We start from the raw sequence: 26,281 nt of genomic DNA on the forward strand, positions 1-26,281 counted from the left end.
GCCTCTCACTGTTGTGGCCTTTCCCGTCATGGAGCACAGGCTCTGGACGCACGGGCTCAGCGGCCATGGCTCATGGGCCCAGCTGCTCCACGGCATGTGGGATCTTCCCGGACTGGGGCACGAACCCGTGTCCCCTGCATCGGCAGGCGGACTCCCAACCACTGAGCCACCAGGGAAGCCCTCTCCTCAACTTTTTAAGTGCTTAGATTGTTTCTTTAATAGTTATTTTTCTTTTGAAGTTTTAAAATTCTTGAATCCATTTTTTAAAGTAATGTAGATTTTCAAAAATTGTCCAGTTGTCTGCATTTTCAAATTTACTGCCAAAATTTATTCTAACACTTTTTGTCTTTATAACATACACTTGTAATTATACTTTAAAAAATTCTTAATGTTTATCTATGCCTCCTTTTTTTCTTTTTCTTGATCAGGCTGGACAAAGGCTTATTTATTTTGTTAGTAATTACAAATAATCAGATTTTATTTTGTTGATTCTCTTTATTGAATCTTTATTCTCTGTTAACTTCTACTCTATCATGTCCTTCTTTCATCTGTCTTTGGGATTAGTCTGTTGTTTTCTAATGTATTGAGTTAGATAATTTAGGTCATTATCTGTGATTTTCTAATATAAGCAGGTTAAAGCTACAGTTTTCCCTCTTGAATATCACTTTAGTTATATTCCATCATTTAATACATGGTATTGGTCATCATTCATTATAAGTGCTTTTTAATTTCTGTTATAATTTCTCCTATGACCTGTGAGATATTTAGAAGTATTTGTAAATTCAAAAATGATGCAAGGATACAGTTTCAAAGTTGTTACTGAATAATGTTTTTATATATAACTAATTGAAATTGTTACATATTTATGAGTAGACAGTTACGTTAATAACTTAAATAAAAAATTTAAATCTTCGTTGTCAGTGTGTCAGGTTGATGTCATTTTGCCTACAGTGGAAAAGAATGAAAACATCAGTAGAGTAAACATACTTTCTGTGAGGCTTATGTTTACAAATATATAGGATTAAAATTTTTTTCCTTAGTATTCATTTCTGATTTAATTGAAGTGTGATTAGAAAACATGGTATGTATGATCATTCTCTGGCATTTTTGGAGACTTGTTTTTAGTTTCCATATGATTGGTATTTATTTGTTTGGGTGAATGTACGTGTGAATGTTCTGTATGTGCTTGGAAATAATATGCGTTATTTAATTGTGTGACTTAGGTGTTCTGTATGTTTTTTTTAAAAGTCCACTGTCCTTCAGCCTTTTGTTAATGTACCTCCTAAAATATCTTTGAAAACAATTCTTGCATTTTAAGTTGGTGTTTAAAGTATTTCATTGTAAGTTTAAATAGTGCAGAGGATATAATGACTGGTATATTGTGTAAAACTTGACATTTAAAAATAAAACTGTTTCACTGTTCTCTTTAAAGCATCTGATGACTCCTAAATATTTTAGTTATTTGGTACCCTCATGATTATTTAAAACACACGTAACTTTGTATCAACCTTACTGTACAGGACAACTAAAAAACTAGATAAAATATATTTTATAATGTGCTTGAAAGAATCGTAGCAATCAAATTTTAAAATATAGGGGAAAAATATATTTAATTAAGAATTCAGTTGTAAGTCGTGTTGAACGAGAAGATTTTGACTGCTACTGCATTTTGTGCTGATTTTAAGTGTTGTTACTTCAGCCCCATTGCAGATTATAGATGTTATGTAAATGTACTTCACTATCTAATAATTTTTTTTCTGCTTCTTTCCTAGGAGTCACACCTGTGTATCATAGTATGTTTGCTTTAATGAATGAAACAGAAAGGATCTGGTATCCACCCAACCACGTCTTCCATATAGATGAATCAACCAGGCACAATGTACTCTACAGAGTCAGGTACTTTCTCCAGTAAAGTGACTAATTAACTTAATAGTAAAAGGGCAAAGTGGGAGAAATTATCAACCATATTTTTTAATTGCAAGGTCTTTAATATCAGAGACCAGAACCAATTAGCATCTAATCTTCTTCAATTAAGACTCTCTTTCCCCACTAGAGAAAGTGTTCATACATGTTCTTTAACTAGAATGCTCTGAGAATAAAGCTGTCCTGGTGAGATGCTACTTTACCACTTAAGATTATAGTTAAATTTTGAACAGGGCAAGAATGGCCTTTACTAGCAAAATCCTAAATGTTTGGAATATTGATAGTTTCCCAGGAAATTTGATGTTTTGTTCAATAATATGTAATCTCACATTTTTTCTTTTTAATAACTTTTTTTTTAAGTTGAAGTGAAGGAAAGATAAGATTTTGCCAATGATTATTTACAACCTCAAATTATAAGTTACTTTATTGGATAATCTTTGGTAATATGTAGTACCAATTTAGAGAAATCCAGAGGTACTTTTCCATTCAAAAGGATGAAACAAAGAAATAAGTTTGATCTCTGGTTCTTACTTATGAAATAGATCCATTCCATACAGAGTCAGTGTTGCATAGTAAAAAAGAAAATGGACTCATTCATGTTTTTAAAAAGAAAAGGAGACCGTAATAAACTAAGACTTAAGAGAGGCATCCTTACCACGACAAAGGATATGTGCAAAAAACATGTGGCAAATAATATTCTTAAATGGTAAAATGTTAGAAGCATTCTCTTTAAAATCAGGAACAAGATGTATAGAAAACAAAGATAGCCGTGATCACTGCTTGTATATAGGATTTTGGTGGAGTTCCTAACCAGTATAAGTAAGACAGGAAAAATAAATAAAATATTTCATAATTGAGAACAAAGAAGCAAAAAGTCATTATTTGGGGATGATATGATTGTTAACATAGAAAATATGAACAAATCTACAGGCATCAATAATAATCATTCAGCAGAAGGCTAGATTTATGTGATCAGTATGTTAAAAAATTAACTATTTCCATACACCACAAACAAACAGAAAGAGGTCACTTAAAATAATGACTAATAACAACAAAAAACATAAGGGACCTAGGATTAAATCTATTCAAGTTATATAAGAGTTATGCAGATTTTAAGACTTTTCAATTTGTGTTATTTAAAGAAGCAGGTAATATGCATATGTTTCACAAGATATCAGTATCTGATTAAGAATATTTTCTTTATCACTTTCTATAATTACTGTACTTTCTGCAATCAGCAAGTAGTATATCTTTTTATTTTAAAATGTTTGTAGAGCAGTGGTCTGCAGTCTTTTTCTGTAAGAAGACAGATAGTAAATATTTTAGGCATTGCAGGCCATACTGTCTCTGTTGTAGTTATTCAACTCTATTATTATAGTGTGAAAGCAACCATAGACAGTAAGTAAATGAATGACCATGACTGTGTTCCAGTAAAACTTTATAAAAATTGGTAGTGGACCAGATTGGGCCTGTGAGCCATAGTTTGCTGACCTCTTCTTAAGAATTAAAAAATATGTCCCATATCAAATTCATGACTTTCTCGTATTTTTAAACTAAGGGGGCACATATCCATTGCTACCTATAATCAAAAGTTCCAAGGATAGTCTAACCAGAAACTACCCAAAAGGAGATTTTATATAATTAAAAAAAAAATTCCACCTGTCTTTTATTCAGAGGCTATTCTTCATTTCCTCTATTACATATTTATGGGTTATTTCAAAATCAACATAAAAGAGCAACAATTATAAAACTGTGTTGGAGGGCTTATAATGTATAAAGATGTAACTTTTATGACAAATATAGAATAAAGGGAATGGAATAGAGTTTCTGTATTTTATTGAAATTAAGTTGATATGAATAAGAACTAGATTGTTTAAGTTAAAATGTCTGTTGTAATCCTCTGGGAGACTCCTATGAAAATAACTCAAAAATATATAGTAAAAGATAAAACAAGAGACTTAATGTATGTAATACACTAGAAAATATCTATAGCAATAATGGAGGAATATATGAACAAAAAATTGAAAAAAAGCCTAATAGAAGCAAAATGACAGACATAATAAATACTTTATTAACAGTAATTACCTTAAATGTAAACGAATTAAACACTCAGGTCAAAAGGCAGAGATTGGAGGACTGAATTAGAAAAAAACATAAATTACATGCTGTCTATAAGAGGCACACTTTGCATTCAAAAACACAAATAACTTGAAAGCAAAGGGTTGAAAAAGATAAAACAGGCATTCAGTAACTGAAAGAGAGCTGGAGTAGCTGTATTAATATCAGACAAAATTGTCTTTAAGATATATATTGTTGCTAGAGACAGAGGAGGGACATTTTATAATTATCAAGGAGTTAATCTGTTAGGAAACATAATAACATTTGTTTAAAATTGTTATAAGTTGGATCCAACTACAGAGCTCCAAAATAAATGAAGCAGCAATGAAAGAATTAAAGGGAAAACTAGACAATTCAACAATAATAGTTGGAGACTTCAATACGTCACTTTCAGTAATGGACAGAACAACTAGACAGAAGATCAGCAAGGAAATAGAAGACTTGACCAACACTGTAAACCAGCTAGACATACATAAATAGAACACTGCACCCAACCACAGCACAATACACATTCTTTTCAAGTGCATATGGAATATTCTCCAGGATAGATCATATGTTAGTCCACAAAATGAATCTCAATAAATTTACAAAGATTGAAGTCATACAAAGTATGTTCTCTGACCACAGTGGAATTAAATTAGGGATCATTAACAGAAGGAGATCTGGAAAATTCACAAATACATGGTAATTAACAACACATTTCTAAATAACTGAGGGGTCAGAGAAGAAATCACAAAGGAAGATGGAAAATACTTTGATATGACTGAAAATGAAAACGGATCATATCAAAACTTATGGTATGCAGCTAAAACAATGCTTAAAGGAAATTCATAGCTATAAGTGCCTATATTAAAAAAGAAAGAAGTTCTCAAAGCTACTAACATTCCACTTTAACAAAGTAGGAAAAGAAGAATATATTAAATTCAAATCAAGCTGAAGGAAATAATAAAGATCAGAGTAGAAATAAATGAAATAGAGAATAGGAGGACAACAGAGAAAATCAAGAAACCAAAAGCTGGTTCTTTGAAAAGATCAACAATATCAGTAAACCTTTAGCTAGACTGACCAAGATAAAAAGAGAGAAGCTTAAATTATTAAAATCAGGAATAAAAGAGGTAACATTACTGTGACCTTACAGAAATAAAAAGAATTATAAGGAACAACTGTATGCCAACAACGAAATGGACAAATGTTTAGAAAGACACAAACTGTAGAACTGACAAAGCAAGAAGTAGAATGTCTGAATAGACCTTAACAAGTAAAGAAATGGAATTCAATTAGTAATTTAAAAAAACTTTCCCGGGCTTCCCTGGTGGCGCAGTGGTTGAGAGTCCGCCTGCCGATGCAGGGGACACGGGTTCGTGCCCTGGTCCAGGAGGATCCCACATGCCGCAGAGCGGCTTGGGCCCGTGAGCCATGCCTGCTGAGCCTGCACGTCCGGAGCCTGTGCTCCGCAACGGGAGAGGCCACAACAGAGAGGGGCCTGCGTACCTCAAAAAAAAAAAACAAAAAACTTTTCCACAAAGGAAAGCCCAGGCCCAAGTGGCTTTACTGGTAATTCTATTAAACTTTTAAGGAAGAGTTGATACTAGTTATTCACAAAAAGTGAAAAGGAGGGAACACTTCCTAATTCATTCTGTGAGTTCACCATTACCCTGATACCAAATCCAGACAGACATCTAAAAGAAAAGAAAGCTACAGACAAATATCCCTTATAAACATAGTTGTAAAAATCATCAAGAAAATACTAGCAAACAAAATTCAGCAATATATAAAAAGGATTAAATATTGACCAGGTGGACTTTACTCCAGGAAATACAAGGTTGCTTTAACATATGAAAATCAATCCATCTATATAATGTACCATATTAGTAGAATAAAGAATCAAATCTTATTATCATCTTAATAGAGACAAACATTTGACAAAATCCAACATTCTATTGTGATCAAAATATTAAACATAATAAGGATGGAAGGGAACTTAGTCTGATAAAGGGCATCTGTGAAAAACCCAAAGCTAACCTTATGCTTGATAGTGAAAGGCTGAATGCTTTCTTCCAAAGATCAGGAACAAGACACAAATATCTGCTCTCACCACTTCTGTTTAACACTGTACCATAGATTCTAGCCAGGGAAAATAGGCAAGAGAAAGAAATACAGGGCATCTATATTGGAAAAGAAGTGGTAAAACTCTCTGTTCACAGATGATACGATCTAGTATATGAAAAATCCTAAGGAATTAAGAAACTGTTAGAACTAATAAATGAGCTCAGCCCAGTTACAGGATAGAAATACAAAATCAGTTGTATTTCTATATGCTAACAATTAGAGAAGAAATGTGAAATTAAGAAAATACCATTTACCATGGCATAAAAGAATACTTAGGTATAAACCTGACAAAAGAAGTGCACAGTTTGTGTACTGAGAAATATAAAATATTATTGAAAGAAATTAGAGAAACACCTAAATAAATGGAAAGATAATATAGGAAGACTTAATATTGTTAAGATGGCAATGTTCCCATAATTAATCTGTATATTCAATGCAATCTCCACTGAAATTCTAGCTATCTTTATTGCAGAAATTGAAAAATTTGTCATAAAATTCATAAAAAATCAAAGGGACTTGGAATAGCCCAAACAGTCTTGAAAAAGAAGAGTTAGAAGATTCACACTCATTTCAAAACTTCATCCACAACCACAGTAATCAAGACAGTGTGGTGCTGACTTAAGGTTAGATAATAGATTAATGGAGTAAAATTGAAAGTCCAAAAATAATCTCTCATACTATGGTAATAGACTTTAGACAAGGGTGCCAAGACAATTCATGGGGAAAGAATAGTCTTTTCAACAAATGGTGCCGGGACAACTGAATATCCACATGTAAAGTAAATGAATTTAGACAACTCACACTGTTTACAAAAAGGTAACTTAAAATGGATCATAGACCTAAATCTAAGAGCTAAAACTGTAAATTCTTAGGAGAAAACAGGATCATGTGTTTGTGTACTTAAATTAGGCAGTGATTTCAATATGGCACCAAAAACCTAAGCAACAAAAGAAAAATAGGTTAATTGGGATTCATCAAAGTATATGTTTGTGCATCAAAGGATACTGACAAGAATGTGAAAAGACAACCTATAGAATGGAAGAAAATGTTTGTAAATTATATATCTGACAGATGTCTTATATCCAGAATATATAAAGAACTCTTACAGTTCAGTACAGTGACAACTAACACAATTAAAATAGGGGCAAAGTTTTGAATAGCCCTTTCTCTAAACAAAACATACAACTGATAAATAAGCATGTGAAAAGATACTCAAAATCTTTATTCATTAGAGAAATGTAAATCAAAACCACAATGGGATACCATTTTACCCACTAGGATGGCAAGCATTAAAAAGATGGACGATAACACATTGTTATAAATTTGTCAAATTAGGGATTTCCCTTGTGGTCCAGTGGTTAAGACTCCATGTTGCCAATGCATGGGGCACGGGTTCAATCCCTGGTTGTGGAACTAAGATCCCACGTGCTGCGCGATGTGGCCAAAAGATTAAAAAAAAGAAATTGTCAAATTACCTCTTATTAAGTGGAACATAGGGTGCCAGATGGTGAGCCACATTTCAACAACAGACTACAAGAGGAACTGAAGTAGAAAAAAGTTCATTACTCACAGGTTCTTGAGGAAGTACCCACATGCCTTAAGGGGTCACATGGAGAGGTCAAGGCACAGTGCAGATAGAGAGAGTCAGGACCTGGAGCATGTGCCTTTATTAGGGTTTAAGTGTAGAGTGCCTTGAGGTTCCTGGACTAAGGCCAGACTGGTCAATTCAAAAGAGTTGGGTTTTGGTAAGCCACGTAGGGATCTTATTGAAGAGGTGCATAGGACTAGGCACTGGGAGGCAGGGATGAGTGTTGATCACAGAGGCTGTTGGGGAAGTCGTATAAGGAACTTACATTTGCTTGTGACTCTGCAAGTTGTTCTCTAGGGCATGCGTTTGTGTGGGAGCTAATGTCAGTTTAAGGTCACTACAGGACTCTTGACGAAACAAAATGAATGCTGAGTCAGCAGCACCATAGAGTAACTTAGCTAAACTCTCCACCCAAGTGTTGGCAAGGATGTGACCTGTTGGGACACTCATACATTGTTAGAAGTATAAAATAGCGCTGCTTTGAAAGACAGTTTGGCTACTCCTTTAAAAGATAAACATAGAATTATCATATGATTCAGCAGTGCCACCCTAGGTATATATGCAAGAGAAATGAAAACATACTTCCACAGGAAAGAAAACTTGTATATGATTATTTATAGCAACATTATTCACAATAGCAAAAAGATGGAAACAAACCAAATGTCCATGAAGTCATGAATGGTTAAGCAAAATGTGGTATATCCATACAATGGGAATTTAATTGGGCAATAAAAAGAAATGAAGTACTGATACTGCTATAAATGTGGATGATCCTTGAAAACATTATGCTAAGTGAAAGAAGGTAGAAAAAGCCACATATTATATGATTCCATTTATATAAAATATGCAGAATAGACAAATTTATAGAGGTAGACTAGTGGTAACTTAGGGCTGAGGAGTAGATAAAGGTGGCTTGGGTAGGGAATTTCTTTTATGGAAGATAAAGATGTTCTAAAGTTAGGTTGTGGTGATGTCTGTACAGTGCTTTGAATATACTAAAAACATTGAATTGTATACTTTAAATGAGTGAACTTTATGTGAATTTTATCTCAGTAGAGCTGTAAATAAAAAAAGCAATATAGAATTTTTTTGTTTCTCTGAAGGACAAGTTTGTAACCTCCATTTTTTTTAACTGAAGTATAGTCGATTTACAATGTTGTGTTAGTTTCTTGTGTACAGTAAAGTGATTCAGTTATACATATTTATATATATTCTTTTTCATATTCTTTTCCATTATAGCTTATTACAGGATATTGACTATCCCTGTGCTATATAGTAGGACCTTGTTTATCCATTCTATGTATAATAGTTTGCATCTGCTAACCCCAAACTCACAATCCAACCCTCCCCCGCTCCCCTTCCCCTTTGGCGACCACAAGTCTTCTCTATGTCTGTGAGTCTGTTTCTGTTTCATAGATAAGTTCATTTGTGTCATATTTTAGATTCCACAGATAAGTGATATCATATGGTATTTCTCTTTCTCTTTCTGACTGGCTTCGCTTAATATGATAATCTCTAGGTCTGTCTGTGTAGCTGCAAATGGCATTATTTCATTCTTTTTTATGTAATCTCTGTTTCTTTAAAGAAGAAGCAATTATTTGTTTTCACACCAAATTAGCATTTTCACATTCCTCTACTGATGTTCCTAGAATTACATTAAAAATTTTTTTTTGAATTTTATTTTATTTTTTTAATATAGCAGTTTCTTATTAATTATCTATTTTATACATATTAGTGTATATATGTCATTCCCAGTCTCCCAATTCATCCCACCACTACCACCCCACCCCGCTTTTCCCCCTGGTGTCCATACTAAAATTTTTTTTGTTAATGTTTTCTTTCTACATTTCTCTATTTTCTATTATTTGCTTCTATGTTCTGTTCATGGAAGAAGGCAGAATATGGATTTTAAACTTATGTTTCTTGTATTTTCTGGCTGTATTATTACCATGGCTTTACCCATATTTCCTTTTGTCCTCGCTTTGTATTTAACACTGTTAGTTGTGTTTTCTGATTATGGGATAATACCTTTTGGTAGATCGGAAGTGGTTATATATATATAGTATGTTTATATTAGAACTGTTAGAGGCTGACTGATTGTTTTAATTGTCTTGTAGATTTTACTTTCCTTACTGGTATTGTAATGGCAGCAACAGAACCTATAGGCATGGAATATCTCGAGGTGCTGAAGCTCCTCTTCTTGATGACTTTGTCATGTCTTACCTTTTTGCTCAGGTATGTACATGTGTTAAATGATAAATATCTGGCCATGTAAATGTATCTCTTAATCAGAAAAATATTCACATATGGGAAAATTGATGTTCTGTCTGCATAGCAGGTGCAGAAAGGTAACAAAATTGAGTCTTTTATCACTAATTTTTAATCCCATGGTTTATGGATAATAGAATCTATCTTATAAAGATTCCTAGAATTGCCCCTTTTGAATTTTCTTTTTATTTTAGTGCTTTAGATCATTTTAAGGATTTCACAAGTTTAGACTGAGTTTTACAACATGATTCATGTAGACCTAAGTGGCTGGAATATAGGACAGTGAAATTTCTTTAGAGAAAAATTTTTTTAAATTCCTAAACAATTTCAGACTTAATTAGTGGGTTGTAAAATGTGAAGAATGTAAGTAATTGCATAAAAAATGAACTACAGTAGTTTGTGTAGCCCCTCATAGGAGGGTGGCTGGTTGTTGATACTTAGTCTGAGAACTGTGTTCCAGTTGTTTATTAATATTGTTAAATTTTTGTGGTGTTTTTGAACATTTTTAAATGCTTTTATCTATTGCCTTGATTAGTGCTTTTGTGTAAAGATACACTCTTGATATCCCCAAGGTATCAGATCAAGGAGTTCTAAATCAGATCTGCTAATATCATGGGAAATAACCTCACAGATCCTCATAGCTCACATTTCTAACATGTGTAGTAGGGCTAGTTCAGTTTGTGAGCAACAAATTGAAAAATATTTCTCTTTTGCAATATGAGAGCAACCAACTTTTTTGTGTGTGAGGGGGTAAAATATACTTAATAAAATTTACTATTTTAACCATTTTTAAGTGGTCAAATCAGTGGCATTAATTCAGTACCTTCATTTTTTTTTTTTTCGGTACGCGTGCCTCTCACTGTTGTGGCCTCTCCCGTTGTGGAGCACAGGCTCCGGACGCGCAGGCTCAGAGGCCATGGCTCATGGGCCCAGCCGCTCCGTGGCATGTGGGATCTTCCTGGACTGGGGCACGAACCCGTGTCCCCTGCATCAGCAGGTGGACTCTCAGCCACTGTGCCACCAGGGAAGCCCAGTACCTTCATATTGTTCTGCACCCATTACCACCATCCATCTCCAGAACATTTTTCATCTTCCTAAATTGAAACTTTATACCCATTAAAAAATAACTTCTCATTCCCCTCTCCTCCTGACCCCTGGCAGCCACCTTTCTACTTTCTGTCTCTATGAATTTGCTTATTCCAGGTAGCTCATATAAGTGGGATTATACAGTATTTACTCTTTTGCGACTGGCTTATTTCTCTTACCATAATGTCTTCAGGATTCAACCATGTTGTAGCATGTGTCAGAATCTCATTCCTTTTTAGGGCTGAATAATACTCTATTGTATGTACCACATTTTGTTTACCCATTCATCTCTTGTTGGATAGTTGGGTTGCTTCTACCTTTTGGCTCTTATGAATAACACTGCAACGAACATGGGTGTACAGATATCTCTCTGAGATCTTACTTTCAATTCTTTTGGATATCTATCCAGAAGTGGGATTACTAGATGATATGGTAGTTGTATATTTAATTTTTTTGAGGAACTGCCATACTGTTTTCCATAGCAGCAGCACCGTTTTACATTATTACCAGCAGCACACAGCATTCCACATCCTCACCAACACTTACTTTCTGCTTTTCTGATGGTGGCCATTCTGATAGGTGTGAAGTGGTATCTCGTTGTGTTTTTTTTTTTTTTTTTTTTTGCGGTACGCAGGCCTCTCACTGTTGTGGCCTCTCCTGTTGCGGAGCACAGGCTCCGGACGTGCAGGCCCAGTGGCCATGGCTCATGGGCCCAGCCGCTCCACGGCATGTGGGATCTTCCCGGACCGGGGCACGAACCTGTGTGCCCTGCATCGGCAGGCGGACTCTCAACCACTGCGCCACCAGGGAAGCCCTGCATGTATCTTTTTGAATTATAGTTTTTTCCAGATATATGCCAGGAGTGGAATTGCTGGATCATATGGCAACTCTATTTTTAGTTTTGAGCTCCATACTGTTCTCCATAGTGGCTGCACCAACTTACATTCCCTCCAATAGTGTAGGAGGGTTCCCTTTTCTCCACATCCTCTCCAGCATTTGTTATTCATAGACTTTTTAATGATAGCTATTCTGACAAGTGTGAGGTGGTATCTTGTACTTTCGATTTGCATTTCGCTCACAATTAATGATGTGGAACGCCTGTTCATGTGCCTGTTGGCTACCTGTATGTCTTCTTTGGAGAAATGTCTATTTATATCTTCTGCCCATTTTTCAATTAGGTTATTTGTTTTGTTGTTATTGAATTGTATGAGCTATTTGTATATTTTGGAAATTAAGCCCTTGTTTGTCACACCATTTGCAGGTATTTTCTCCCATTCTGTAGATTGTCTTTTCATTGTGTTATGGTTTCCTTTGCTATGTAAAAGCTTGTAAGTTTGGACTAGGTCCCAGTTGTTCGGTTTTGCTTTTATTTCTATTGCCTTGGTAAACAGACCATTGGTATGATTTATGTCAGAGAATGTTTTGCCTATGTTCTCTTCTAGGAGTTTTCTGGTATCATGTCTTATATTTAAGGTTTTAAGCCATTTTGAGTTTATTTGTGTATACAGTGTGAGGGTGTCTTCTAATTTCATTGATTTACATGCAGCAGTCCAACTTTCCCAACACCACTTGCTGAAGAGACTTTTTTCCATTGTATATTCTTGTCTCCTTTGTTGAAGATTAATTGACTGTAGGTGTGTGGGTTTATTTCTGGGCTCTATATTCTGTTCCACTGATCCATATATCTGTTTTTGTACCAGTACCACACTATTTTGATTACTGTAGCTTTTAATATTGTCTGAAGTCTGGGAGGGTTATGCCTCCTGCTTTGCTCTTTTTCCTCAGGATTGCTCTGGCAATTCTGGGTCTTTTATGGTTTCATACAAATTTTAGGATTATTTGGGAATTCCCTGGTGGTCTAGTGGTTAGGACTTGGCACTTTCAATGCTGGGGCCCAGGTTCAATCCCTGGTCAGGAACTAAGAATCCTGCAGGCTGCACGGCACAGCCAAAACTAAAAAATAAAAATTAGGATTATTAGTTCTGTGAAAAATGTCATGGGTAATTTGAAGGGATTGCATTAAATCTGTAGATTTCTTTGGGTAGTATGGCCATTTTAACAATATTAATTCTTCCAGTCCAAGAGCATGGGATATCTTTGTATTTCTTTGAATCATCTTCAGTTTCCTTTATTAATGTTTTATAGTTTTCAGCATATAAGTCTTTCACCTCCTTGATCAGCTTTATTCCTAATTATTTTATTTTCTTGGATGTGGTTTTAAAAGGGATGGTTTTTTAACGTTCCTTTTCTGATATTTCATTTTTAGTGTAAAGAAATGCAACCGTTCTGTATGTTAATCTTTTATTCTGCTACCTTGCTGAATTCGTTTATCAGTTCTAGTAGTTTTTGTGTGGAGTCTTTAGGGTTTTCTGCATCTAGTGTCATGTCACCTGCATATAATGACAGTTTTATGTTTTGAGGTAATTTTTGTATGGTGTAAGGTAAGGGTCCATCTTCATTGTTTTGCATGTGGATATCCAGTTTTTTCAGCACCATTTGTTGAAAAGACTATCCTTTCTCTGCTGAATGGTCTTGTTGCTCTTGTCAAAAACCATTTGAAAACCAACCAACTTTTTACAGCTTCCTTTGTTTCAGTAGTCATTAAGAAAAGAGAGAGGGCTTCCCTGGTGCCTCAGTGGTTGGGAGTCTGCCTGCCGATACAGGGGACATGGGTTCGTGCCCCGGTCCGGGAGGATCCCGCATGCCGCGGAGCGGCTGGGCCCGTGAGCCATGGCCGCTGAGCCTGTGCGTCCGGAGCCTGTGCTCTGCAACAGGAGAGGCCACGGCAGTGAGAGGCCCGTGTACCGCATTAAAAAAAAAAAGAAAGAAAGAAAAGAGACAGGCCTCTGAGAAGAGTGTACTATGAAGTTATGACTTTATACTGCTTTTAGAATTATATTATTTCATCTATTCTGCAGATCTGGTTTATTTTGATGGAATGCTATTAAGTTCCATTAATAAGGCAAGTTTTCCTAAACTATTCATTGATCTACTTTACCCTAATATTACTACTATAACATCTCATACTTCTTTTTCTTTTTTTTCTTTTTTTTTTTTAACATCTTTATTGGGGTATAATTGCTTTACAATGGTGTGTTAGTTTCTGCTTTATAACAAAGTGAATCAGTTATACATATACATATGTTCCCATCTCTCTTCCCTCTTGCGTCTCCCTCCCTCCCACCCTCCCTATCCCACCCCTCCAGGCGGTAACAAAGCACCTAGCTGATCTCCCTGTACCATGCGGCTGCTTCCCACTAGCTATCTACCTTACGTTTGTTAGTGTGTATATGTCCATGACTCTCTCTCGCCCTGTCACAGCTCACCCTTCCCCCTCCCCATATCCTCAAGTCTGTTCTCCAGTAGGTCTGTGTCTTTATTCCTGTCTTACCCCTAGGTTCTTCATGACATTTTTTTTTCTTCTTAAATTCCATATATATGTGTTAGCATACGGTATTTGTCTTTTTCTTTCTGACTTACTTCACTCTGTATGACAGACTCTAGGTCTATCCACCTCATTACAAATAGCTCAATTTCATTTCTTTTTATGGCTGAGTAATATTCCATTGTATATATGTGCCACATCTTCTTTATCCACTCATCCGATGATGGGCACTTAGGTTGTTTCCATCTCCGGGCTATTGTAAATAGAGCTGCAGTGAACATTTTGGTACATGACTCTTTTTTAATTTTGGTTTTCTCAGGGTATATGCCAAGTAGTGGGATTGCTGGGTCATATGGTAGTTCTATTTGTAGTTTCTTAAGGAACCTCCATACTGTTCTCCATAGGGCTGAACCAATTCACATTCCCACCAGCAGTGCAAGAGTGTTCCCTTTTCTCCACACCCTCTCCAGCATTTATTGTTTCTAGATTTTTTGATGATGGCCATTCTGACTGGTGTGAGATGATATCTCATTGTAGTTTTGATTTGCATTTCTCTAATGATTAATGATGTTGAGCATTCTTTCATGTGTTTGTTGGCAGTCTGTATATCTTCTTTGGAGAAATGTCTGTTTAGGTCTTCTGCCCATTTTTGGATTGGGTTGTTTGTTTTTTTGTTATTGAACTGCATGAGCTGCTTGTAAATTTTGGAGATTAATCCTTTGTCAGTTGCTTCATTTGCAAATATTTTCTCCCATTCTGAGGGTTGTCTTTTGGTCTTGTTTATGGTTTCCTTTGCTGTGTAAAAGCTTTGAAGTTTCATTAGGTCCCATTTGTTTATTTTTGTTTTTATTTTCATTACTCTAGGAGGTGGGTCAGAAAGGATCTTGCTGTGATTTATGTCACAGAGTGTTCTGCCTATGTTTTCCTCTAAGAGTTTGATAGTTTCTTGCCTTACATTTAGGTCTTTAATCCATTTTGAGCTTATTTTTGTGTATGGTGTGAGGGAGTGATCTAATCTCATACTTTTACATGTATCTGTCCAGTTTTCCCAGCACCACTTATTGAAGAGGCTGTCCTTTCTCCACTGTATATTCCTGCCACCTTTATCAAAGGTAAGGTGTCCATATGTGCGTGGGTTTATCTCTGGGCTTTCTATCCTGTTCCATTGATCTATCTTTCTGTTTTTGTGCCAGTACCATACTGTCTTGATTACTGTAGCTTTGTATAGCTTTGTATAGCTTGTGTATAGTCTGAAGTCAGGGAGCCTGATTCCTCCAGCTTCTTTTTTCGTTCTCAAGATTGCTTTGGATATTCGGGGTCTTTTGTGTTTCCATACAAATTGCAAAATTTTTTGTTCTAGTTCTGTGAAAAATGCCAGTGGTAGTTTGATAGGGATTGCATTGAATCTATAGATTGCTTTGGGTAGTAGAGTCATTTACACAATGTTGATTCTTCCAATCCAAGAACATGGTATATCTCTCCATCTATTTGTATCATCTTTAATTTCTTTCATCAGTGTCTAATTTTCTGCATACAGTTCTTTTGTCTCCTTAGGTAGGTTTATTCCTAGATATTTTATTCTTTTTGTTGCAATGGTAAATGGGAGTGTTTTCTTGATTTCTCTTTCAGATTTTTCATCATTAGTATATAGGAATGCCAGAGATTTCTGTGCATTAATTTTGTATCCTGCTACTTTACCAAATTCATTGATTAGCTCTAGTAGTTTTCTGGTAGCATCTTTAGGATTCTCTATGTATAGTATCATGTCATCTGCAAACAGTGACAGCTTTACTTCTTCTTTTCTGATTTGGATTCCTTTTATTTCCTTTTCTTCTCTGATTGCTGTAGCTAAAACTTCCAAAACTGTGTTGAATAACAGTGGTAAGAGTGGGCAACCTTGTCTTGTTCCTGATCTTAGTGGAAACGCTTGCAGTTTTTCACCATTGAGGATGATGTTGGCTGTGGGCTTGTCATATATGGCCTTTATTATGTTGAGGAAAGTTCCCTCCATGCCTACTTTCTGCAGGGTTTTTATCATAAATGGGTGTTGAATTTTGTCAAAAGCTTTCTCTGCATCTATTGAGATGATCATATGGTTTTTCTCCTTCATTTTGTTAATATGGTTTATCCCATTGATAGATTTGCGTATATTGAAGAATCCTTGCATTCCTGGAATAAACCCCACTTGATCATGGTGTATGATCCTCTTAATGTGCTGTTGGATTCTGTTTGCTAGTATTTTGTTGAGGATTTTTGCATCTATGTTCATCAGTGATATTGGCCTATAGTTTTCTTTCTTTGTGTCATCCTTGTCTGGTTTTGGTATCAGGGTGATGGTGGCCTCGTAGAATGAGTTTGGGAGTGTTCCTCCCTCTGCTATATTTTGGAAGAGTTTGAGAAGGATAGGTGTAAGCTCTTCTCTAAATGTTTGATAGAATTCACCTGTGAAGCCATCTGGTCCTGGGCTTTTGTTTGTTGGAAGATTTTTAATCACAGTTTTAATTTCAGTGCTTGTGATTGATCTGTTCATATTTTCTATTTCTTCCTGATTCAGTCTTGGCAGGTTGTGCATTTCTAAGAATTTGTTCATTTCTTCCAGATTGTCCATTTTATTGGCATAGAGTTGCTTGTAGTAATCTCTCATGATCTTTTGTATTTCTGCAGTGTCAGTTGTTACTTCTCCTTTTTCACTTCTAATTCTATTGATTTGAGTCTTCTCCCTTTTTTTCTTGATGAGTCTGGCTAGTGGTTTATCTATTTTGTTTATCTTCTCAAAGAACCAGCTTTTAGTTTTATTGATCTTTGCTATTGTTTCCTTCATTTCTTTTTCATTTATTTCTGGTATGATTTTTATGATTTCTTTCCTTCTGCTAGCTTTGGGGTTTTTTTCTTCTTCTTTCTCTAATAGCTTGAGGTGCAAGGTTAGGTTGCTTATTCGAGATGTTTCCTGCTTCTTAAGGTGGGCTTTTATTGCTATAAACTTCCCCCTTAGAACTGCTTTTGCTGCATCCCATAGGTTTTGGGTCGTTGTGTCTCCATTGTCATTTGTTTCTAGGTATTTTTTTATTTACTCTTTGATTTCTTAGTGATCACTTCGTTATTAAGTAGTGTATTGTTTAGCCTCCATGTGTTTGTATTTTTTGCAGATCTTTTCCTGTAATTGATATCTAGTCTCATGGCGTTGTGGTCGGAAAAGTTACTTGATACAATTTCAATTTTCTTAAATTTACCAAGGCTTGATTTGTGACCCAAGATATGATCTATCCTGGAGAATGTTCCATGAGCACTTGAGAAAAATGTATATTCTGTTGTTTTTGGATGGAGTGTCCTATAAATATCAATTAAGTCCGTCTTGTTTAATGTATCATTTAAAGCTTGTGTTTCCTTATTTATTTTCATTTTGGATGATCTGTCCATTGGTGAAACTGGGGTGTTAAAGTCTCCTACTATGAATGTGTTACTGTCGATTTCCCCTTTTATGGCTGTTAGTATTTGCCTTATGTATTGAGGTGCTCCTATGTTGGGTACATAAATATTTACAATTGTTATATCTTCTTCTTGGATTGATCCCTTGATCATTATGTAGTGTCCTTCTTTGTCTCTTCTAATAGTCCTTATTTTAAAGTCTATTTTGTCTGATAATGAGAATTGCTACTCCAGCTTTCTTTTGGTTTCCATTTGCATGGAATATCTTTTTCCATCCCCTTACTTCAGTCTGTATGTGTCTCTAGGTCTGAAGTGGGTCTCTTGTAAACAGCATATGTAAGGGTCTTGTTTTTGTATCCATTCAGCCAATCTGTGTCTTTTGGTGGGAGCATTTAGTCCATTTACATTTAAGGTAGTTATCGATATGTATGTTCCTATTCCCATTTTCTTAATTGTTTTGGGTTCGTTATTATAGGTCTCTTCCTTCTCGTGTTTCTTGTCTAGAGAAGTTCCTTTAGCATTTGTTGTAAAGCTGGTTTGGTGGTGCTGAACTCTCTCAGCTTTTGCTTGTCTGTAAAGGTTTTAATTTCTCCATCAAATCTGAATGAGATCCTTGCTGGGTAGAGCAGTCTTGGTTGCACGTTTTTCTCCTTCATCTCTGCAGTATGTCCTGCCAGTCCCTTCTGGTTTGTAGGGTTTCTGCTGAGAGATCAGCTGTTAACCTTATGGGGATTCCCTTGTGTGTTATTTTTTGTTTTTCCCTTGCTGCTTTTATTGTGCTTTCTTTGTATTTAATTTTTGACAGTTTGATTAATATGTGTCTTGGAGTATTTCTCCTTGGATTTATCCTGTATGGGACTCTCTGTGCTTCCTGGACTTGATTAACTATTTCGTTTCCCATATTAGGGAAGTTTTCAACTATAATCTCTTCAAATATTTTCTCAGTCCCTTTCTTTTTCTCTTCTTCTTCTGGATCCCCTATAATTCCAATGTTGGTGCGTTTAATGTTGTCCCAGTGGTCTCTGAGACTGTCCTCAGTTCTTTTCATTCTTTTTTCTTTATTCTGCTCTGCAGTAGTTATTTCCACTATTTTATCTTCCAGGTCACTTATCTGTTCTTCTGCCTCAATTATTCTGCTATTGATCCCATCTAGAGTACTTTTAATTTCATTTATTGTGTTGTTCATCGTTGCTTGTTTCATCTTTATTTCTTCTAGGTCCTTGTTAACTGTTTCTTGCATTTTGTCCATTCTATTTCCAAGATTTTGGATCATCCTTACTATCATTATTCTGAATTCTTTTTCAGGTAGACTGCCTATTTCCTCTTCATTTGTTAGGTCTGGTGCATTTTCATCTTGCTCCTTCATCTGGTGTTTGTTTTTCTGTCTTCTCATTTTGCTTATTTTACTGTGTTTCGGGTCTCCTTTTTGCAGGCTGCAGGTTCATAGTTCCCGCTGTTTTTGATGTCTGTCTCCAGTGGCTAAGGTTGGTTCAGTGGGTTGTGTAGGCTTCCTGGTGGAGGGGACTAGTGCCTGTGTTGTGGTGGATGAGGCTGGATCTTTTCTCTCTAGTGGGCAGGTTCACGTGTGTTGGTGTGTTTTGGGGTGTCTGTGGCCTTATTATGATTTTAGGCAGCCTCTCTGCTAATGGGTGGGGTTGTGTTCCTGTTTTGCTAGTTGTTTGGCATAGGTTGTCCAGCACTGTAGCTTGCTGGTCGTTGAGTGAAGCTGGGTGCTGGTGTTAAATGGAGGTCGCTGGGAGATTTTCGCCATTTGATATTATGTGGAGCTGGGAGGTCTCTTGTTGACCAGTGTCCTGAAGTTGGCTCTCCTACCTCAGAGGCAGAGCCCTGACTCCTGGCTGGAGCACCAAGAGCCTTTCATCTACATGGCTCAGAATAAAAGGGAGAAAAAGTAGAGAGAATTAGTAGAAGTATGAAGAAAGAAAGAAGGAAAGGAGGGAAGGAAGGAAGGAGGGAAGAAAGAAAGAAAGAAGTAAAGAAGAAAAGACGGCAAGAAGGAAAGAAAGGAGGGAGGGAGGAAGGAAGGAGGGAAAGAAGGAAAAACAGAAAGAAAGAAGATACAGTAAAATAAAATAAAGTATAATAAAGTTATTGAATTAAATAATACTTATTTAGAAAAAGAAAAAAAAAGGGACGGATAGAACCTGAGGACAAATGTTGGAAGCAAAGCTATACAGACAAAATCTTACACAGAAGCATACACATACACCCTCACAAAAAGAGGTAAAGGGGAAAAAATCATAAATCTTGCTCTCAGAGACCACCTCCTCAATTTGGGATGATTCGTTGTCTAAAGGAGGGAAGGAAGGAAGGAAGGAAAGAAAGAACGAAGGTAAAGTATAATAAAGTTATTAAAATTAAAATTATTAAGAAAAAAAATTTTAAAAACCATGGACGGATAGAACCCTAGGACAAATGGTGGAAGCAAAACTATACAGACAATAACTCACACAGAAGCATACACATACACATTCACAAAAAGAGGAAAAGGGGAAAAAATCATAGATCTTGCTCTGGAAGCCCACCTCCTCAATTTGGGATGACTCGTTGTCTATTCATGTATTCCACAGATGCAGGGTACATCAAGTTGATTGTGGACCTTTAATCCTCTGTTCCTGAGGCTGTTGGGAGAGATTTCCCTTTCTCTTCTTTGTTCGCACAGCTGGGGGGCTCAGCTTTGGATTTGGCCCTGCCTCTGCATGTAGGTCGCTGGAGGGCGTCTTTTTTTTGCTCAGACAGGACGGGGTTAAAGGAGCCGCTGATTCGGGGGCTCTGGCGCACTCAGGCCGTGGGGGGAGGGAGGGTAACTGTGTGCGGGGTGGGCCTGCGGCGGCAGAGGCCGGCGTGACGTTGCACCAGCCTGAGGCCCGCCGTGCGTTCTCCCAGGGAAGTTGTCCTTGGATCCCGGGAACCTGGCAGTGGCAGGTTGCACAGGCTCCGCGGAAGAGGGGTGTGGATAGTGACCTGTGCTCGCACACAGGCCCCTTGGTGGCGGCAGCAGCAGCCTTAGCGTCTCCCGCCTGTCCCTGGGGTCCGTGCTTTTAGCCGCGGCTTGCGCCCGTCTCTGGGGTCCACGCTTTTACCCGCGGCTCGCGCCCGTCTCTGGGGGTTCGCGCTTTTAGCCGCGGCTCACGCCCGTCTCTGGAGTTCCTTTAAGCAGCGCTCTTAAACCCCTCTCCTCGCGCACCAGGAAACAAAGAAGGAAGAAAAAGTCTCTTGCCTCTTCTGCAGGTGCAGACTTTTCCCCGGACTCCCTCCCGGCTAGCCGTGGTGCAAAAACCCCTTCAGGCTATGTTCAAGCCGCCAACCCCAGTCCTCTCCCTGCGCTCAGTCCGAAACCAAAACCCGAGCCTCAGCTCGCAGCCCCGCCCGCCCCGGTGGATGAGTAGACAAGCGTCTCGGGCTGGTGAGTGCCGGTCAGCACCGATCCTCTGTGCGGGAATCTCCCCGCTTTGCCCTCCGCACCCGTTGCCGTGCACTCCTCCACGGCTTCAAAGCTCCTCCCTCCGCCTCCCGCAGTCTCCGCCCGCGAAGGGGCTTCCTAGTGTGTGGAAACTTTTCCTTCTTCACAGCTCCCTCCCACTGGTGCAGGTGCCGTCCCTATTCTTTTGTCTCTGTTTTTTCTTTTTTTCTTTTGCCCTACCCAGGTACGTGGGGAGTTTCTTGCCTTTTGGGAGGTCTGAGGTCTGCCAGCCTTCAGTAGGTGTTCTGTAGGAGTTGTTCCACGTGTAGATGTATTTCTGGTGTATCTGTGGGGAGGAAGGTGATCTCCGCGTCTTACTCTTCCGCCATCTTCAAGGTCCCCCCTCATACTTCTGATCTAGAAAAATTATGGGTTATTTCCAGTTTTGTCTTCCTAGGAGGAATTTTCTTATTTAGGATGGCAAAATAATTTCACAGTAGAATCCTAAATTGTGTCTACACACTACCACATGCAATTTTCTATTACTTAATGTTTCTATTTCTCTAAATCCATGCCTAGAAAATAAATAAGGTAATAATTAACTTATTCTCAGATTGTATTGATATCAGGTTAGACTTTATGCATATTATAGACTAAATATAGCAGATTGGATCAGTGATATCACCAGATTGTAAGAAAACGTTGACATTATAAAATAACTGAAAAAATAGTTCAGCCACTAAAGTTTTTAAAGCACAGTATAAAAGACAGTATTGTAGAAAGATAGATTTGGAAGCAGTAAGCAAATAAAAGCTAAAAGTGAGATGGTCCTTTTTGGCTGTGTTGGGTCTTCGTTGCTGCACATGGGCTTTCTCTAGTTGTGAGCGGGGGCTACTCCTCATTGCAGTGCACGAGCTTCTTATTGCAGTGGCTTCTCTTGTTGCGGAGCACGGGCTCTAGGCGTGCAGGCTTCAGTAGTTGTGGTTCACAGGTTCTAGAGCGCAGGCACAGTAGTTGTGGCTCACGGGCTTAGTTGCTCCGTGGCATGTGGGATATTCCCGGACCAGGGCTTGAACCCATGTCCGCTGCATTGGCAGGCATATTCTTAACCATTGAGCCACCAGGGAAGTCCCGAGATGGCCCTTTTAAATTCATTTTTCTACTGAAGATTGTCTTTATATCATCAACTTTGTCTACTCAGCCAATAAATATACTGTTGCCATGTGAGTAACCTTTAATTAATTCATGTATGTTCAGCCAAAAAGTGGATATTTACTTTGTGTTCTTTCTTGGTTCATCTTTGATTCTGTGACTGTAACTGTTTTCTTATTTTTCTGGCTGAATGCAGATAAAATTTCTTGGTTCAAATGTTGTTTTCAGCTACCCATATGAAAAACTACTTTTCTACAGTTTTAATTAAACAAAATTTTTATTGATACATACTGTAGGAAGTAAGAAGGCTGGTTTAAGATAATATGCTTTGGCATTTGGGACTGTATTTCATTTGTAACTTTTCTCTAATGGATATTTGGTTGATTATCTTGTTAGCACTGCTCTCACTAATTTTATCTTTGGGTCATGAGTTCCACAGAATATCCTCATAAACAGAATTTATTATCCTCTGGTCCTACATAGTATATGAAACAAAAGCAAGCTATTAAAAATAATCTACCTAGTCATTACTAATCTGTAGCTCTTTCTTAATCAGAATGACTTACTTACATATTTTCAAATATGTGGTGAAATAAGTATTTGAAATTGAGCAAAAAGAAATCTAACTCCTTCTATGAATTAATTTTGTATTACAAACATTTAGGCCTTTGTTTGGTTAATACTGGTTATTTCATGGTTTGTGTCTTTTAAGTAATATATTTTCTTATACAAAAATGTTTCTAATTTGTTAATAGAAAGTTAAATATATTAAAAAAATTGTTTTATTGGAGTATAGTTGATTTACAATGTTGTGTTAGTTTCAGGTACAGCAAAGTGAATCAGTTATACATATACATATAGCCACTCTTTTTGGATTATTCTCCCATATAGGCCATTACAGAGTATTGAGTAGAGTTCCCTGTGCTATACAGTAGGTCCTTATTAGTTATCTATTTTATATATAGTAGTGTGTATATGTCATTCCCAGTCTCCTGTATTATCCCTCCCCTACTTAGCCCCTGGTAACTGTAAGTTTGTTTTCTACATGTGTAACTCTATTTCTGTTTTTGTAGATAAGTTCATTTGTACCCTGTTTTTTAGATGCTACCTATAAGTGATATCATATTATATTAAACAAATATACTTTTAAATGCGTATTTATTTCTTTTAGTAAAATTTTTTTAATTCATGTAAAACTTTAATTTCATGAGATGTTTTCATAGCAAAGAAGGGAGATACCTATATAAAATATAGAAGATCCTTTATTTCTCTTATTTAGTTTAAACCTTGGTTGGTATTTCAGCCAATATTATGGCTTTTACCTTTCTTATAAAGAAAATTGCTATTATTTTTAGAATATTGGTGCTTTTAACCTTCTAGCCCTTTCTTTCTCCCCATTACATGTCCAGTCTGATTTTATCCATGTCCCTAAATCATCCAGATCAAAATCTTGGAACTTCTCTTTTCTTCATTCTTTATATATAATTAGGAAGTTAGCAGTTTTTTCAGACTCTTTTACTGTCTTCTGTTCTCTACATCAGATCCTTACTATCTCATATCTGAACCGTTACTGCAGCCTCTTACAGAGTCTCCTTGAATACTTTAGTTTCTTAAAGCACTTCTGTCATTGCTACTTCTACCAATGAAACAGGCTTGATGCTTTAAGAAAAGATTCTTTAGAAACTGCTGCTTTGGGAATTCCCTGGTGGCACAGTGGTTAAGAATCTGCCTGCCAATGCAGGGGACACGGGTTCGAGCCCTGGTCCGGGAAGATCCCACATGCCGTGGAGCAGCTAAGCCCATGCGCCACAACTACTGTGCCTGCGCTCTAGAGCCTGCGAGCCACAACTACTGAGCCCGTGAGCCACAACTACTGAAGCCCGCACGCCTAGAGCCCATGCTCCACAACAAGAGAAGCCACCGCAATGAGAAGCCTGTGCGCTGCAACAAAGAGTAGCCCCCGCTTACCGCAACTAGAGAAAGCCGCATGCAGCAACGAAGACCCAACACAGCCAAAAATAAATAAATAAATTTATTAAAAAAAAAAAAAAAGAAACAGATGCTTTTAAGAAAATGGTTCTGTGTTGCTTCTAGGATCAAGTCATTGAAGGGTACCTGCAGTCTGACCCCAACTTACTTTTCCAGGTTTTAATTCACTCTGTTCCCTTACAGTTGTGTGCCCCAACCAAACTACTTCACATCTCTGAACATGCCTTGTGCTTTCTTTTTGTGTCATTTCTTCTATTTCCTCATCCTCTTTTGTGCTCATCAAAAATGTCTTCATGTTCAAAGAATACCTGAAATTTAAAATTTTCTGTGAAACCTTCCCTAATTACCCCTACTGGATATAATCTCAATTTCTTTTATGTTCCTAAGGTATCTGTTGTGTGGTACTTACTATACAGTGTCTGTCATTATAATTTTTTGTTTACTTGTTTCACGTCCCTCCTACATTTTAGTCTCCTTGGAGGCTGTGGCCACATGTTACTAAGGCCAAAACAGTCCTTAGTAGAATGCTTTGAGCATATTTGGAACTCAGTACATATTTAATTAATATCTGTTTTAATTTAGGTAATTTTGATGTAGAAGTTATAATTGAAAATATAAGCAGTGAATAGATTGATGTCATAAATATATTCTATAATTGGGAACCCAATTTAAATCAGTTTCAATTTGCAAAAGAACTTATACTAAAATTTTATGGCAAAATGTTTCAAAATCAAGGGAGGAGTTTTTGTTCTTTTTAAATGCATATATTCTGGAAATTACATTATAGGTTAAAATACAACAGTAGATTAAACTGTGATAGTGAAACTAATGAGATATTTTCTTCTAAATTTCTTTTCTTTTTACTTTAGTGGAGGCATGATTTTTTGCATGGATGGATAAAAGTACCTGTTACTCATGAAACACAGGAAGAATGTCTTGGGATGGCGGTGTTAGATATGATGAGAATAGCCAAAGAAAAGGATCAGACGCCCCTGGACATCTATAGCTCTGTCAGGTAATTTCCTTATGTAAATCCATATTCATAAATATGAACAGTTACAGTTTTTATATAAGTTATTTGTGTTTTCTGTGTTTGCCCATACTTTTTTTTGGTGTGGGTTGTTTTTGTTTTTATTGAATGATTCTTTAAATTCTATAGTGCTTTACAATTTTCAGAAGTTCCAAACACATGATTTCATATAATCCCATAATCATTTTTTTCCCTCTACCCCTATAGTATCCCCTCCTCCTTTCCCTCTCCCAACTGGTAACCACTAGTTTGTTCTCCATATCTGTGAGGCTGCTTCTTTTTTGTTTCATTCACTAGTTTGTTGTATTTTTTAGATTCCACATATAAGTGAAACCATACAGTATTTGTCTTTCTCTATCTGACTTATTTCACTTAGCATAATGCCCTCCAAGTCCATCCGTGTTGCTGCAAATAGCAAAATTTCATTCTTTTTCATGGCTGAGTAGTCTTCCATTGTGTGTATGTATGTACGTACGTATGTATATACCACATCTTCTTTATTCATTGACCTGTTAGTGGACACTTACATTGCTTCCATACCTTGGCAATTGTAAATAATGCTGCTGTGAACATAGGGGTGCATGTATCTTTTTGAATTAGTGTTTTTGTTTCTTTTGGCTGTATACCCAGGAGTAGAATTGCTAGGTCCTATGGTAGTTTTAATTGTAATTTTTTGAGAAGCCTCCATACTGTTTTCCACAGTGGCAGCACCAATTTACATTCCTCCCTCTCCAACATTTGTTATGCATTTTTTTTTTTTTTGGATGATAGCCATTCTGATGG

General features: G+C 36.8%; 1 protein-coding gene across 4 annotated transcripts in view; it reads left to right on the top strand.

Moving 5' to 3' along the window:
- JAK2 (Janus kinase 2) overlaps nt 1–26,281 on the top strand; it is a 161,472-nt gene that overhangs the window by 87,440 nt on the left and 47,751 nt on the right. For 3 of the 4 annotated variants that reach the window (XM_027105794.1, XM_027105795.1, XM_027105796.1), the window contains exons 4-6: nt 1,773–1,896; nt 9,856–9,973; nt 25,338–25,483. In XM_027105794.1, coding sequence (XP_026961595.1) covers nt 1,773–1,896; nt 9,856–9,973; nt 25,338–25,483 — 388 coding nt within the window. Of the gene's footprint in view, nt 1–1,772; nt 1,897–9,855; nt 9,974–25,337; nt 25,484–26,281 lie in introns of those variants that run through there. The other variant, XM_027105797.1, reaches the window with a different exon arrangement.

The sequence above is a fragment of the Aethalodelphis obliquidens genome, unplaced genomic scaffold (genome assembly GCF_003676395.1).
Source record: "Aethalodelphis obliquidens isolate GAN/ISIS:26980383/991018 unplaced genomic scaffold, ASM367639v1 scaffold7, whole genome shotgun sequence".
NCBI classification, from domain to species: domain Eukaryota; kingdom Metazoa; phylum Chordata; class Mammalia; order Artiodactyla; family Delphinidae; genus Aethalodelphis; species Aethalodelphis obliquidens.